This window comes from Cylas formicarius, unplaced genomic scaffold (assembly GCF_029955315.1).
Source record: "Cylas formicarius isolate icCylForm1 unplaced genomic scaffold, icCylForm1.1 PGA_scaffold_6__28_contigs__length_40554024, whole genome shotgun sequence".
NCBI lineage: Eukaryota > Metazoa > Arthropoda > Insecta > Coleoptera > Brentidae > Cylas > Cylas formicarius.
This window is the reverse complement of record NW_026844347.1, coordinates 27,552,088-27,566,763: the sequence shown is the minus strand read 5'-3', so window position 1 is coordinate 27,566,763 and position 14,676 is coordinate 27,552,088. Positions and strand designations below refer to the sequence as shown.

General features: G+C 33.7%; 3 protein-coding genes across 3 annotated transcripts in view; 2 read left to right on the top strand and 1 right to left on the bottom strand.

Moving 5' to 3' along the window:
• LOC132703091 (uncharacterized) overlaps positions 1-1,142 on the top strand; it is a 186,625-nt gene extending 185,483 nt beyond the window's left edge. Inside the window, exons 6-7 of the mRNA XM_060672156.1 lie at positions 66-595; positions 651-1,142. Of these exons, the coding sequence (XP_060528139.1) occupies positions 66-595; positions 651-941 (821 nt within the window). The 3' untranslated portion in view covers positions 942-1,142. The remainder of the gene's footprint in view (positions 1-65; positions 596-650) is intronic.
• A 141-nt stretch (positions 1,143-1,283) lies between these two features.
• LOC132703181 (uncharacterized) lies at positions 1,284-14,171 on the bottom strand. Its single transcript, XM_060672310.1, has 6 exons — positions 14,150-14,171; positions 8,238-8,338; positions 6,988-7,080; positions 5,239-5,367; positions 2,367-2,569; positions 1,284-1,385 (listed from the first exon to the last, which is right to left on the bottom strand). The coding sequence occupies exons 1-6, from the start codon at positions 14,167-14,169 to the stop codon at positions 1,284-1,286; spliced, it is 648 nt and encodes a 215-aa protein (XP_060528293.1). The 5' UTR covers positions 14,170-14,171.
• LOC132703870 (uncharacterized) lies at positions 11,747-14,091 on the top strand. Its single transcript, XM_060673388.1, has one exon. The coding sequence runs from the start codon at positions 11,764-11,766 to the stop codon at positions 14,032-14,034; it is 2,271 nt and encodes a 756-aa protein (XP_060529371.1). The 5' UTR covers positions 11,747-11,763; the 3' UTR covers positions 14,035-14,091.
• Positions 14,172-14,676: the final 505 nt, after the last annotated feature.

The following is a 14,676-nucleotide window of genomic DNA, read 5'->3' as shown; positions in this document are numbered from 1 at the left end:
AGATTCATACCCATACTGTAATTTTTAAGAATATCTGATATGATAAGTTTACCTGTTGGTTTCAGGTAAAGTAGCGGATGAGGAATGTCGAATAGGTCACCTTAAATTGAAGCCAGGGTTCAAAATTATGATGATGGGATCTCTTGAAGAGGATATAGTTGAAGCCAACACTGCCCCTTCCAATTTACCAGAAGTTGTAAATGACTTTGACATTGAAGAGGAAGAGATTGCAATTGAAAATCAAGAAATTTACCTTGCAAAAGTAAATAGGAGAGTAAAAGATTATGAAGTAAAGATGCTTAACGATCTACGACCCGATAAGAAATTACTTGTATTGGATATTGATTATACTTTATTTGACCATAGGTCAACTGGTCAATCTGGTGCTGAGTTAATGAGACCTTATTTACATGAATTTTTAACCAGTGCTTATGAACATTATGACATTGTCATTTGGTCAGCAACAAGTATGAAGTGGATCATTGGAAAAATGAAATTACTAGGTGTGGACAAGCACCCTAGTTACAAAATTGCATTTTATTTGGATTCTGTTGCTATGATTTCAGTTCACACACCGAAATATGGTGTTATAGATGTATGTAAATTAATACTACAGGTTTTTAGTATTTATTATAATTTTATTGTTATAGGTAAAACCACTAGGAGTCATTTGGGGCAAATTTCCCCAATTTTCTACTAAGAATACTATAATGTTTGATGACATACGCCGAAATTTTATCATGAATCCCAAAAATGGTTTAAGAATCCGTCCATTTCGAGAAGCACATTTGAATAGATATGCAGATGATGAACTTTTGAGATTATCCAAATACTTGAAAGATCTTGCAGACCATTGTACAGATTTTTCCTCTGTAAATCATAGACACTGGGAGAAATACAAGCCAAAGAAAAAGCATAGCAGAGAAAGAGCTGAAAATTAGGTTTTCCCTTTGTTTATACATTCGGATGTTAGAATATGTTAAGATTGACATGTATGTAATATACGAATAAAAGATCAGGACGCTTTCAAATAAATATATTTTTAAAAAGTTTTTTCTATGTTTAAAAATAGGTCCAATGTGACATTTTTTTTTGTATGAAAAATAAGAGAGATTAACCAATTCCCAGATTTAAAATTAGAAAAGTAGTTCTCAAATCAAGAGGTAATTTATGAAGTGTTTTAAAAAATTTCCCTACCCTGTAACTACTTAAAAAAGGATATGGTAAATAAAACGCGATGTATTATTACTATAGATTCTATTGATAGTATCAATTACTACAAGCTATGAAATATGTTGAAAAACGTTTAAAGCTGATGAGGCTTGTCGAATTATTTCAACAAAAATTGTTATGATCCTTCTCCACTCCCGCATTAAGTGATGATTCTGAAAAATAAATAAATATATTGCAACATATATTTACATTTTGATAAAATTGTTAGTAATTTAATTGTTATTTGCTGCATAATTAGAATTTATGATGAAAAAAAAATCTGGCAGAATATATAAGGAGGGTCACGTAACAGTAACTTATTAAAATTGGTTTCATAGTCCCAAAAGTGTATGCCTACCTCCAGGTTTTTTTTTAATAATTTAAATTTTGTCAAAATGTAACCTAATTTTGGTTTCTCAAATACATTTAAGTTATGTAAGCGAAATCTACAGTAAAGTATTAAAGATGGACGATTAATTATAAAAAAAACGTACACAATACGCGCAATTGTGATCTTGTGATGTAATGTCTGTTTATTGTATGATAAGAATTTTAAACATTTTGTGAAACTTGAAAAGCAATTTATTATCCAGGCTATAACGACAACTAGTAACTAAAACCAAAATAAAAATGAAAAGAAATCTGTATTTACAATAAATTTTCGAAATGTCTTGCAGCTATTGTTAACTCTCGACAACATTTGCAGGGTGACAATTTTAAAAAAGCTTCAAATAGGCAAATTCAAAGACATACCATTTAGAAGAAACACCGTGTTTATTTTACAATGTTTTACAAATTTTCCATAGAATATAAGAGTACCTATACAATATTGAATAAAAATTAAAAAGTACTATCAGAAAAATGACACATCTAAATTGAAATCTGTCTGTCTTGTTGATGAACTGTCTCAACCGCGCATGTGCATATTGAAACGGCCTTCTCGACATTTTTTTCCTTTATTCTCTGGTATAATTGCTTATAGGAAAAATAGCAGAACAGTTTCAATGGCAACAAAGTATTATTACAAATGCCCATTTTTATTATTTATTCGGAAATGACATATTCACTTGTGTTTCCGCATTTGTCATCCTAATTAGCATTTAAAGTAATTGCTAATTTATCCACCAATGTATCTCTATTAATATAAATAATACCTGAATATTAAAAAATACAGGCAACATGGAAACGGGCAGAGTATGGCCTCGCAGTTCGTCAGCAGGGGATAGTTTGATACTACAATCCAACAAGTGTAAAATCAATGCCAACAATCTGATATGAGTCGGCGGAAGTTGCTCTTTTATCAGCCCCAAAACGTCTGAGGCCACCATTTCTGGCGGAATGTTTGCATTGTTGTTATCTAAATTGGAAAAAAATCAACTCACAGAAATGATTGCTCATTAATTTTCAAAAAATAAGTAATTGTTACTAATTTTTTTGTCATTATTAACACAAAATACATCAACTAACAACGTCAAATGAACTGTCCCCGATAAGTCTAATGCTCGGAAATTGTTAAAAGTGTCCTTGATACTAACTCATGGATAGATTTAATTTACATTACATAAAATACGAAATTTAAGTATTGACCAATATTTAAGAGTTCAGAATTATTTATTTTCTGTAGTATAGTAAAGTGGCACAAGCAGAAATGTCATCGCAATATGGAAATGTTTAATTTTTATGTAGGATCCAGTCGCGTATAGTCAGTTCCTTCTGACGCGTACACATTTTGATAAATCAACTAAACGTGTATTTGTTTCAATGTTGTTTCATAAACGACATTTCATATACAAAGTGAATATTTGTTGTAATAGAAAATTGGTTTTTTAAAAATTACATAATTTATTACAAAAATAAATAAATTAAAAAAATTAAAAATTAAAAAAAAATAAATGCGCATAGATAATATTATATCCAATTCCTCAGAATTGATAACATGAGGCATAGGAAATAGTATATTATGCAACAAGTGCGGTAAACGGCATTTGACTCACGAGTTTATTTGACACGAGCGGAGCGAGTGTTTAATAAACGAGTGACTTAAACAGTTTACCGCACGTGTTGCATACTATATTTTTTCTACAACCATTAGTTTTTGGGTACATTTTCACAAAACAACACGAATACATTCACTGACATGACCGTCATAATTGACAATTCAAGACATGGGAAATATCTCCGAAAACATCCGATTGCTCTCAAATCCGCGCGGTAAAATCCCGGAAATATCCGGATTCATGGGAAACGAAATTGACGTGGTAAAGTGACGCTTCACGCTAGATCGGTGGATAATTAGGTATTTTACATTTAATTTCAATTATATTATCATAAAAAAAAATAAATCTGCTTAATATAATTATTAAAAGATACAGCGCATTCCATTAAAAAAAAATACAAGTTTCGTTTTGGTTACTATTGTTATACAAAACTAAGTAAAAAACTCCATCCAAACGAGCTTTCACCTTTTCTGTATATTAAAACTAAAGACAGCTATGACATTCCTGTTTGAGCCATCTTTCATTACATGAAACACTTGAGCCCGGAAAGCGGCAACTACCCAAGCTTTAAAGGAGATATACCGTAAAACCATCAAAAATTGGACACAATGTACAGTGCGTCTCATACAAGGTGACCTGTATACAACTAACCAAAACCTGACCTTTTAAATACAAATACTTTTGTATTTAAGGAAATTGAAGAGTGGAATTGTCCTGTGCCTTTCGTTATAATTATTATCTTATTTTTACGAACACCAGCAATTAGAACCACTGTTGTAAATTTAAACACTTTTTCTTGATTATCTCAAAATAGTATATTATGGAACAAGTGCGGTTAACGGCAATTCGAGTTTATTTGGCACGAGTGGAGCGAGTGTTTAATTAAAGAGTGACTTAAAATTTTACCAAACGTGTTGCATACCGTTAAAATTCAAGCCGTGCGGTAAAATCTCCGAAAACATCCGATTGCTCCTAAACCCGTGCTGAAATATCCCGGAAATGTCCGAAGGGGCTATAGGTATTCTACAGAAGGGAGTAGAAAAATGTGATTTTGGCACATACCCCCTTCGGCATTAACACTCTTCAATTAGATTATTCACTTTTGCATTATATACAGGGTGCCCCAATTATTTATTGCGTTTTGGATTTAGTGGTAAAAACAAAGATAATTTTCATCAGTCCAATGTATTTCATTTCCCCATAGTTTAGGAGATATTTCAAGGTATGATAAAAATTTGGTTTTACCACTAAATCCAAAAACGTAATTATATATATGGTGTTTCGTTTAAAATTTCAAAGTTAATGTCGATGCCGAAAAATTCGCCTTTCCTTAAATACAAAGAACTTTCGTATTTAAAATTTCTTATTAAATATTACAGGTTTTAAGAAAAGTATATTGATCACCTTATGCGAGACAGCTTAAAGTTGTTTTTGCGTTTTTCGAGAAATCGAAACAAAATACAAATAATACAAATTCAAATATGTTATACAAAATAATTTTAGAGACATACCCATTGTTGCTAAATTCAAAAAACAATATCAATCAATTTAAATGTGGCTCAATGGATCGTTTTTATGAATTACATTGGTAAAGAAACCTTTCGAGAAGTAACAGGATTTAATAATTTGACTATAATTTGCGCAAAATTATCACTTAAAATAGCCAATTTTATTATTACAAAACGATTAAAAAATAAAGATGTTTTCAAAATGAAGGGGTGTCTGAAAAAATTGTATACATTTTCATCCTAAAATAGGGTGAGGATTCGCTACTTTTATTATAGAACACTCGGTATTAATAGGTCGGTACTATTAATTATTTCACACACGAACATAAACTATTTTTTTTTCGTACAAAGTTTTAAGTTTCATTCGACTCGTAAATCGTCAGCAAAAAATGTTTTGTGTTAATTTTTGACCGCGCAAATGTTTACAAAAGTGGGTACCAATCGTCAACCTGAGGAAACCGCTACCTTGGCGCAAAATTATTAGGTTAACCGATTAAATTTATTAAGGAATTTATACGTACCTAAAACAAGCGACTGAATTGAAACTGGGATAAGTGGTTGCTCTATACGTGTTAAAAATACGTATAGGGCTTGCGCTGCTTCGAATCTCCATCCAGCCTCTAGCATACTTCTAATACTCCCAGCAGAACCTATTATAAGATATATACAGCGTGGGGAAGTATTTACTAGCATTACTTATCATTATCTCAAAAATTTGTTTTGAGGAATGTTGCATAAAATCAAAAGACATTTTAAAAATATTTTCAATCGTAGCGAGTGGGCCAAATTGGACACTTTTAAAGGGAAACTGGTTCAAAGGAGTGAAAAATAAACATTATTAAAAAATGCTTGCTAAAGTCGGCAATATTTCAAAGTGACACAAAACTGGTTTCTCAATTTTTTTTATAGTTTCTTTCCAATGGAAGACTTTGGAATAATCAGAAAGTTACCTATTATCAAGAAAATTCAAGTTTAATATTTATAATGGCGTAGCTGTGAGTATCTTTTTTATAGGTGCTCACGTGTTCGTATGCATTACAAAGTTTTGAAACAAGATTTTTGTCTTTCGGTTTTGACAGTTACTATTTGCTGTACTCAAGTGTAAAACCGTGAGTGTGTTCAAAATTTCCTACAAGTTATGTGAATTATTGATGAAACCTGATAACCCTTTAATTCAATTGTTAAGAAAAAATTATCCCTTTCTAAGTGATAAAGTATGTTTTATTACCCGATTCATAAAAGAGATTTCTTTCACGGTTTAAACGGCTATAGAATAAAAATCCGGCTAGATGGCATATGATTTTCCGTTGCAAACTTTTTTAAAGAAGGTAGAATAAAACAAAAAAGGCGTTCACAAAAAAAAGCATTTGAATATTGTTGTTCACGAGCTGAATCCTACAAAGTAAGATGTACAATGCTGATTCCTCAATACCTCAAACACGGATGTCTACTTTTCTTTTGGATTGTAGTACTCAAAAAGACTTGCGTTTTTGAATTATGCAATTTTTGTATTACCATTTAGATCGTCCACTATGACTCGATAATTACACTCAAAATTGCATGTCATGTTGAGCATTTAAAAAAAAATCGGAAATCGAAAAAATGCCAAATTTTAATAGCAGCTACGTTCTTGTCTATATTACGCCCGGTTTTTCAAACTTCCAGTATTCGTTCTACTAAAATTTGAATCAACACTGCCGATTTAACATAAATATACTTTTAACACTAATAGAACGGCCGCTTTTCGCCTATACTGTAAATTGTATATTTTAAAGCAATAATTGTTGTATCAAGCATTTTTTATGTGGTAGGTTACACATTTTCCCCAGCCCTAGCTGTACTAGGATTTTATAAAAGATGAGTCATACTTTCGCCGTCGTCCTGTCGCACCAGTGTGCGACAGGACAACCGTAACAAAAGTGATAGAAGGGCAAGAACTGAATATATGGTAGATAAAAAATAAGCGAAAAATTAGTTACAAGTTCCATAAGCTGAAAAAACATTAGTTAAACCCTCTGTGAGGTAAGGCTCTTTACTAAACTCTCAATTTTTTATTTTTTCCGAATAATTTGGGAACGCCGCATATCGAAATTTAAAAAGAAAAACAAAATCTGTTGTTGCATTTTTATGAAACAATGTACATTTGAAAATATTTTTAAAATGAATATATTTCTATTTTAAGCAAACACTTATTTTTTCTCAAAATAGTGATACATAACGGAGATATGGTTCCTTCCAAATTTGGCATAAGTCAAGCATATTATACGAACCATTTTCGATTGCTTCCACAATTTCATTGACCACGCCATCGTGTATTCCAGCTTCGGCTCTAAACACCCAGCCGTGTCCCAAGACATGCGCGTCTAAAAATGTTAGAGCTTGTATTTGAAGCGGATATCCTAATTTCAACCAGTGATACCTAAATTTAGCATATTTTTCCACAGTTTTTGAAATACAATTTTTAGAACTTCGGATGGCGATACACTACACTGCTCTATTTTTCTTTAAGCAAACCTTTGAATATTGCATGATTATCTTGGGGCTAGTATATTTGATTTGGCTTGGAATTATTGTTTCAACCAAAAACCAACAACGTTGAAAATAGGGTAGTAGGTCACTTTTTTATCAAATTTATTACGGTCCTATTATATCATTATAGAACTATGGAATAATTTTGTCAAAAATTCTTTTCATTTTTTTCAATCAAGCCAATTTTAACAGTTTTTGTAATTATTTTAAAATTTATACATAACCAGAAAAATGAACTATTACGTTGTGAAAGGTTTAAAGGAAATGTGATTATTTTTTTAAACTTTAAAAGTTAAATGCCTTTAAAACAATTTTGATAATAAAATATAAAAAATAACAATAAAAACGAAATACCATACAACGATATTTTTAACAAAACCCGGTATAAAGTTTAGAATATGACTTATTTTAAAGTTATTTATCTTTTTGTAGTTTTGTATTAGATGTTTTCATAAATAATACAAGTTATAGATTTTTTGGCTTAAAATGCATCTTCGAAAATATGCACATCAAGCTTTTCATAAAAAAAGTTTTTTTTTATTTTTTTATTTAAATTTTTTAAATTGCATATTTTTTATGCTATGGGGATAAATAGTTTTTTATACTTTATCTACATTAACATCCGACACCCCACACACCCTTGCATTTTTTTTTTGAAAATAATGAAATAAAACTTGGCAGGTAATCCAGCATGAATTATTATCAAAATCAGTCGTAAATATTTTCTTTACTATTTCCATTCTCTCAGTTTTTCTAACTTTAGTGATACATTTACAAATATTTAACAAAATTTTGCCAAACCGTAAGAAATGTAGATTATTTTTAAATCCAATTTATGAGAAAAAGATAAAATTAATAGGACCTATTTTCGGCTCTTATTACTTTAAAGTTAAAAAGAAGCCATATTAGAACATTTGAAAATCAAATATTTCGAGTGCCTGGTGGTTGATTTAAAATATAACATCACTATAAAAAAATTACATCAAATTACTTCTTCTTAACGCCATTACAATTTCTTCTACAGCTTCAAGGGATTCTTCTCCCACAATGTCACAGTTTGATCCACAGGCAATGCAGGTTCTATAATATATCCTGAAATATATTTATATATAATATAATAAATGTAAATAAATAAAATAAATCAATCTGTTTAAGTGGAAGGTTTTGTTTGCAGATTTTTTTGGCAAAAAACGGTTCACCATTAATTTCAATATTGAAATTAATATTTATTTTTCTGAAAAAGTTGCAGTTAAAATGTTAAACCATAGAAACCTTTAAACGGCTGTGTATTTTTAACGAAAAGAGTTTGTTTTCATATTACGTAAATGTGACAGATTTCTTGAGTAACTCCAACACGATTAAGAGTTTTTATTTTATCTTAATGACATTTTCGCGATATATTTGAATTTTATATATAACTAATTGAATTAATCAACTTTGGTGACAATTTAAGTTTAAATAAGAATTTATTTTTGGAAATACTTTTAGTTGCTATTTTTGATGACTAACCGAATTATTATTACCAATGTCGCAATAACTCCGAAATGTTGCTGATATACATTTTATACCACGTGAGCGTTTGTTAAAGGACAAATTCCTTAAAATCAGTTCACTGTATTTTACAACGATGTGGTATGATATTTTGCCCCCATTTTAACCTTGTTATAAAATATTGGCAAAAAAATATGTTAACACGTACCAAAATTTCAACATATCTAACAATTATGTGTCTTTTTATATCACGTACGGCATCAGTGCTCTTGGTTGAATGGCAAAACAAACAATATTACCGACCTTTTCAATCGAGCGTTCAAAATAAACCTTTATCGAAAATAGACCTTCACGTTGCATCGATCTCCTATATAAATTAAAAAAAAAAGATTTCATATCATAGAAACATCACGATGATACTTCTTTTCGTTGTCGCATTGTTATCTCCTGTGTCTCTATACAATTTGCATAGACCAGATGTTTGTCCGTTAAACCGGCAACCTTACGGATGTGATTATTGCCAGAAAATTATCTACATGCCAACCGTAGAGAGCCGCATGTCAGATCAACGGGAACTAGATCATCAATTCGATGAAACCGAACTAGACGATTTTGTCGGACCGAGTTTCTTCGACAAATCCGAAGAATCGACATTCTCGAAACTAGCGAAACAAAAGAACATACATGTCGGTTTTTTAATCGGTGACCGAGTCGATTCTTTTGAAGATAGCACATCAGAAACATTCGCAGGAGAAACAGGCGATAACAAAACTTTAGCACACTCTTGGCATTCAGATTTTCGTACGGTGATTCCCGAATGTCTACCTGACGTTTTAGCTACCGAAAATCATGCCCAGATGCTACCGGATTTGGTACTACCCACAGCGGAGGGTACCGAGATGGAGAGGTCTCCCATTATTTTTGAAACCAAGGATGTTATCGGTGACGATTATGGGAAAACTGCCTTAAAGAGCACTCCAGAAATCATTTTGGGCACAATCACCGCAACGCCTTCAGACAGCAATAATGATAAGGAACTCCATATCGAAATGGACGTACTAACTCAGGAAAATTCAGACGAAACTTTGGAACCGCCCTCAACGTCTACCACTGCGACTCCTCCGATCAAAAATGCAATTAAAAAAGAAAGTGATGTAACTGAAGACGCAACTAACGTAAAAAAGTTGAAGAAAAGAAAGAAGAAAATTCAGAAACAAGGGAGTAGCGATAACGAGAACACCAAAACTAAAGATAAGAGGCGATAAAATGGAGCGGAGTAGAAAAGTTAAGAAATATTATAAAACTTTTATGCTAATTTATTTTTTATATTGTTGATCTTTATTTAATATTAAATACTCGTATCTATACTAAAAATTGTTGTATTCATACTAGGCAATTTTTCGCGTCATCAATTTTTTTAAAAATTAAATTTTCTATTCCATAAAATTCGGCTTATAAATAAATCGAACATATAATGTAAAAAAAGAATAATTCCTTGAAGAATTTGAAAACCCCACAAAAATTAACTTCTTGAAATAAAAAATTTGTAGTATATACAATGTTTCGAATAACATTAAAAAAAAAACAGGAAAAAGTTTTTGCCATTGGTAGAATTTTGTCCTTACTCCAGTAATATTTAAAAATTTTAATGTTTTATCGCTGAAGGTTAGATGTCACTTATGTTGCCCCAAAAGTTTTTTTATGGGGATATATTTATTTTTTTGGGTGAAAATGACATTTTTAAACAATTTGCAATAAAAAAAGGTACGCTTGTTTACGAAACAACTTGTACAAAAAACTAGGCGCTTATAAATTATTTATTAAAAAATTAAATTAATAAATAATAAAAAAATATAATGAACTAAAAATATTGTAAATTATTAAGTTTTTTCAGCAGTACCTTTATGACCCAATAAGTATTCGTGCTCTAACTTTCATTTAAAATTGTCCCTGTCCCTGAAGGAGACATTTTCAGATACATTTTAAGCAACGAAACACAGGAATTTTTGCAACATGTTCATAAAAAAAGAAAAAAAAGTTTGTATAAAAATAGCTCCAACAATGGTTAGCTTACAAGATACGTGTTAAATGTTACAAAAATACGACTTGTGCGAACATTCTCACGTCGAAATCAAATTCGCTCCATATCATTAACATATTGCAAAAAGCTGCATGACGATGCGTTCGAACATATTTTTAAAACACCCTCTATCAAATTTATTGGCCATATATTAAATACAAACATATGTGTTTATAAAATCATGGATTTTGATTGAAATGGTTGGTTATCAACAAAATTCTGTGTTGCATTATTTTATTATATTCTATTAATGGACATGTATCTACATTTAATTTGATATTAAAGACTCAACATTGATTAGGTCCGGTTTCAAAGATTTCGTTTTATTCATTTTAACCAAATGTCTATATCTATAGAACAACCATTTATTTGTAAAGAAAAGCAACATTATAAGGTACACCTTTTTTCAATGTTCTGTTATTTTTAGTATACTATTTAAAAGAAAACGTACGTAAAGAAAAAAGATTGAAGCCAAAAGCTCGAATTTCAAACAGAATATGTACTGGCGATGTAAAAGTGTCATTTGATTTGATATTTATTTAGAATAAGCGCAAGAAAAAATCAAACGAGTTGTTGCGCATTTATTTAATGCCCAATTTTGTAACTCTTACTTTTGAAATTTTAAAGTTGAGTCCCACAGTTGAAACACTGATTATTTAAAAAAAAAACACATACATTTTTAAATATTTTTGTTAATCATTAAAAATATTACATTAAAATTTACTAAAATTACATATAGATACTTTCCATTTAAACAAAAATTAAAATTAAAATCGTATAGGTTTCGATGGGGACGATTCTATCTAGCTGAATATCAACATCGAAAAATAGAACAATTAAACGCGCTTAATCAAAACATGCAGCGTTGTCAAAACGTTAATACGCTATAAATTCAAAGCGCATCAACATAATTTTACATTGCGAAAATAGTCAGGCTCACGACAAAATGCGAGTCCTTTTAGTTGTTAGTTTGTTGTGTGCAACGGCATTATGCGTCGATGTTAAAAAAGCTGACGCGAAAGTAAGTGAAAAAATCGAAGATCCTCCTGCGGCGAAGGCGAACCAAGAGATAAAAAATTTGGAAACGGAACTCATCAACGAAGACGAACAAACCGAGGCAAAAAGAAGCAAAAAATCAACGACGACCACATTTTGCGTAGAGATCAGACCGAGTGATCCCTATCAGAAGCCTTATCAAGTTTGTGAACCCTCGGCTCCTCCCACTTACTATCCCTCGCCTAGTTACGGAGAACCCCCGAAACCTTCTCCGGCACCTTACGGTGCTGCCCCGGCTCCAGCTTCTGCCTACCATGCCGCCGCCGCTCCAGCTGCCGCCTATCCGGCTCCCGCTCCGAAACCGGCTGCAAAACAATATGGGTCTGCCCACAGTTCAGCTACCTATAGTGCCTACCGCAATGCCGAGGAATCCAACGAAGAAGAAGGTGCTGGTGTGCTTGGAATGACGGAAGCGTCCGACGAGGATGAACAAGATGGATCGAACGAAATATCGGGCGCCATGATGAGGAAAGCCGAATATGGTGGATATGGCGCACCTAGCTACGGTTCCCCGACTTATGGTGGCGGGTATGCAGCAAGCGCGGGTTATGGAGCACCCGTTTCTTTCGTTCCGGCAAAGAAAAAAGCCCATAGCGGTTTGGTAATTACATGCCAACCTAATCTGGCGGGATACGCCCATGGTATTCCGAGCGTGGGATATGGCGGCGGATACAGATCGTCCAGCGGTGGATATGGAAGGCCATATTCTTACGGATCGTACCCACAGCCGCTATACAAACCACCGACATATAATTTACCAAGCTATTCGCTGTCTGCATATAAAGCTCCGCCTGCATATCCTCAATCACCCGCATACAAAGCGCCTTCGTATGGACCACCCGCACCATCGTACAAGCCGCCTTCGTATGCCGCTCCAGCGTATAAACCGGCGGCTCCGGCTTACTCTCCACCTGCTTATGCCGCCCCTGTATATAAAGCACCATCGTACTCCGCTCCGGAACCGGCCTATCACCCAGCTCCAACCTATCAGGCTCCAGCTTACAAAGCACCTCCAGTACCGTCTTATTCACCGGCCCCATATTCTGCTCCAACTCCAGCCTTCTCGCCTCCGTCTTACAAGGCACCAGCACCAAGTTATGCTGCCCCTACGTACAAACCAGCCCCGTCTTACGCCCTTCCTGCGTACAAATCACCCTCCCCACCAGCATACTCGGCTCCTGCACCAGCCTATGCACCACCGGCATACAAAGCACCCTCCCCACCGGCATACTCGGCTCCAGCAGCAGCCTATGCACCACCGGCGTACAAAGCACCCGCCCCACCAACATATTCGGCTCCAGCACCAGCTTATGCACCACCTGCGTACAAAGCACCAGCGCCACCAGCATATTCGGCTCCCGCACCAGCATATGCACCACCGGCGTACAAAGCACCAGCCCCACCAGCATATTCGGCTCCAGCACCAGCTTATGCACCACCGGCGTATAAAGCACCCTCTTATTCAGCACCTGCCCCGTCATATTCAGCGCCCCCTCCGGTTTATTCGGCCCCGTCACCGCCGCCTTCGTATCATGCTCCAAGTCCAGCCTATTCTCCACCTGCACCCGAATATTCCGCTCCGCCTCCAGTTTATAAAACTCCATCGTACTCTACACCGCCCACTTATGGAGCGCCTGCTTATTCTCCTCCCAGTCCTCCTCCATATTCTGCTCCTGCGCCATACGAAGGCGGTTACAGGTCCGCTGAAGAAACGGACAGCCATTCAAAAACTCCTGTCGATGTAAACGTGGAAAAAATGGACGTGCATGAAAAAGAAGAACACACTAAGAAAAAAATGGAGGAGATAATTCATCAAAGAGCTGCGGGATCATCGTGGCACTCTGAAATGACTTCTTCTCCTCACCACGAGATGGTTAATGGGACAGGTAATTCCGAGCATCATATCCGGGTTGAACCTGAAAAGCACGCACCAACGACTGAGACCCCACCTAATGAAAACGCAGTGCGTTCAGTTCATGAACCTGGATGGAAAAGCGACATGAGAACAAGCGACAAAGATGATTTGGAACATGGCATGAAAGCAAGTGTCGAAAAGATGATGCGAGAAAGTGACAATAAGAAAGGCAGTGCTGGTTGGGATGCAGCAATGAGAAACGCAGAACCTTCCCTTGGCATTGTTCAAAATATGTTTGACAGTTAAATATTGGTCTGTTATTTACAACTTTTTTTACTTTTGTACCGATTATATGTTAATAAATAATTTTAATCAATTTGAGTACCTATTCTTTCGCTTAGTGAAAAAATTGATATATTACCTGAACAAACGATTGCCCATACCACTCCAATAACACATATGGAAATAGTTTTTTTCAAATTGAAAAAAAAACCTTGACTGCACTTTGACAAGTTTGTTGAAATAATTCACAATTTCACTTGACACTCTAACAAAAAATAGAAATCATTCGGTTTTTTTGAATAATGACAATATGATCTATGTAGTCCAAAATTATATGACCGTTTTTCTATTACTGTTAATGGACATATAAAAATTTCGTACTTATGTAAAACCCAATAAGTTAAAGCTTAGCAAATATAAAAATGTACCTACCTAATTCTTTTACACGATTTAGTCAGTTTACTTTAGTTAGTAGTAGCTCATACTCTCGATATTTCGAAAAGTCGCTTCCATGAGAAAAATGTAATTTATTTCTTTGAAAAAATAGATGTTTTGAAAATATTGTGGTAAAATTGAAATTTCCATCTTTTGATTTGTTTTTTTTAGTTTAATTGTGTATTGTCGTTTTGTCTTCTATTTTATGTAAAAAAAAGCAAACAATAACTT

What these genes read in the sequence shown, in the direction of transcription:
- LOC132703870 (XM_060673388.1), top strand. Translation starts at nt 11,764, where the DNA reads ATGCGAGTCCTTTTAGTTGTTAGTTTGTTGTGTGCAACGGCATTATGC.
- LOC132703181 (XM_060672310.1), bottom strand. Translation starts at nt 14,169, where the DNA reads ATGGGCAATCGTTTGTTCAG. An exon ending in TGTAATGGCGTTAAGAAGAA is followed by an intron (nt 7,081 to 8,237) that starts GTAATTTGATGT and finishes TAACATTTTTAG; the next exon opens with ACGCGCATGTCTTGGGACAC. An exon ending in TGTGGAAGCAATCGAAAATG is followed by an intron (nt 5,368 to 6,987) that starts GTTCGTATAATA and finishes ATCTTATAATAG; the next exon opens with GTTCTGCTGGGAGTATTAGA.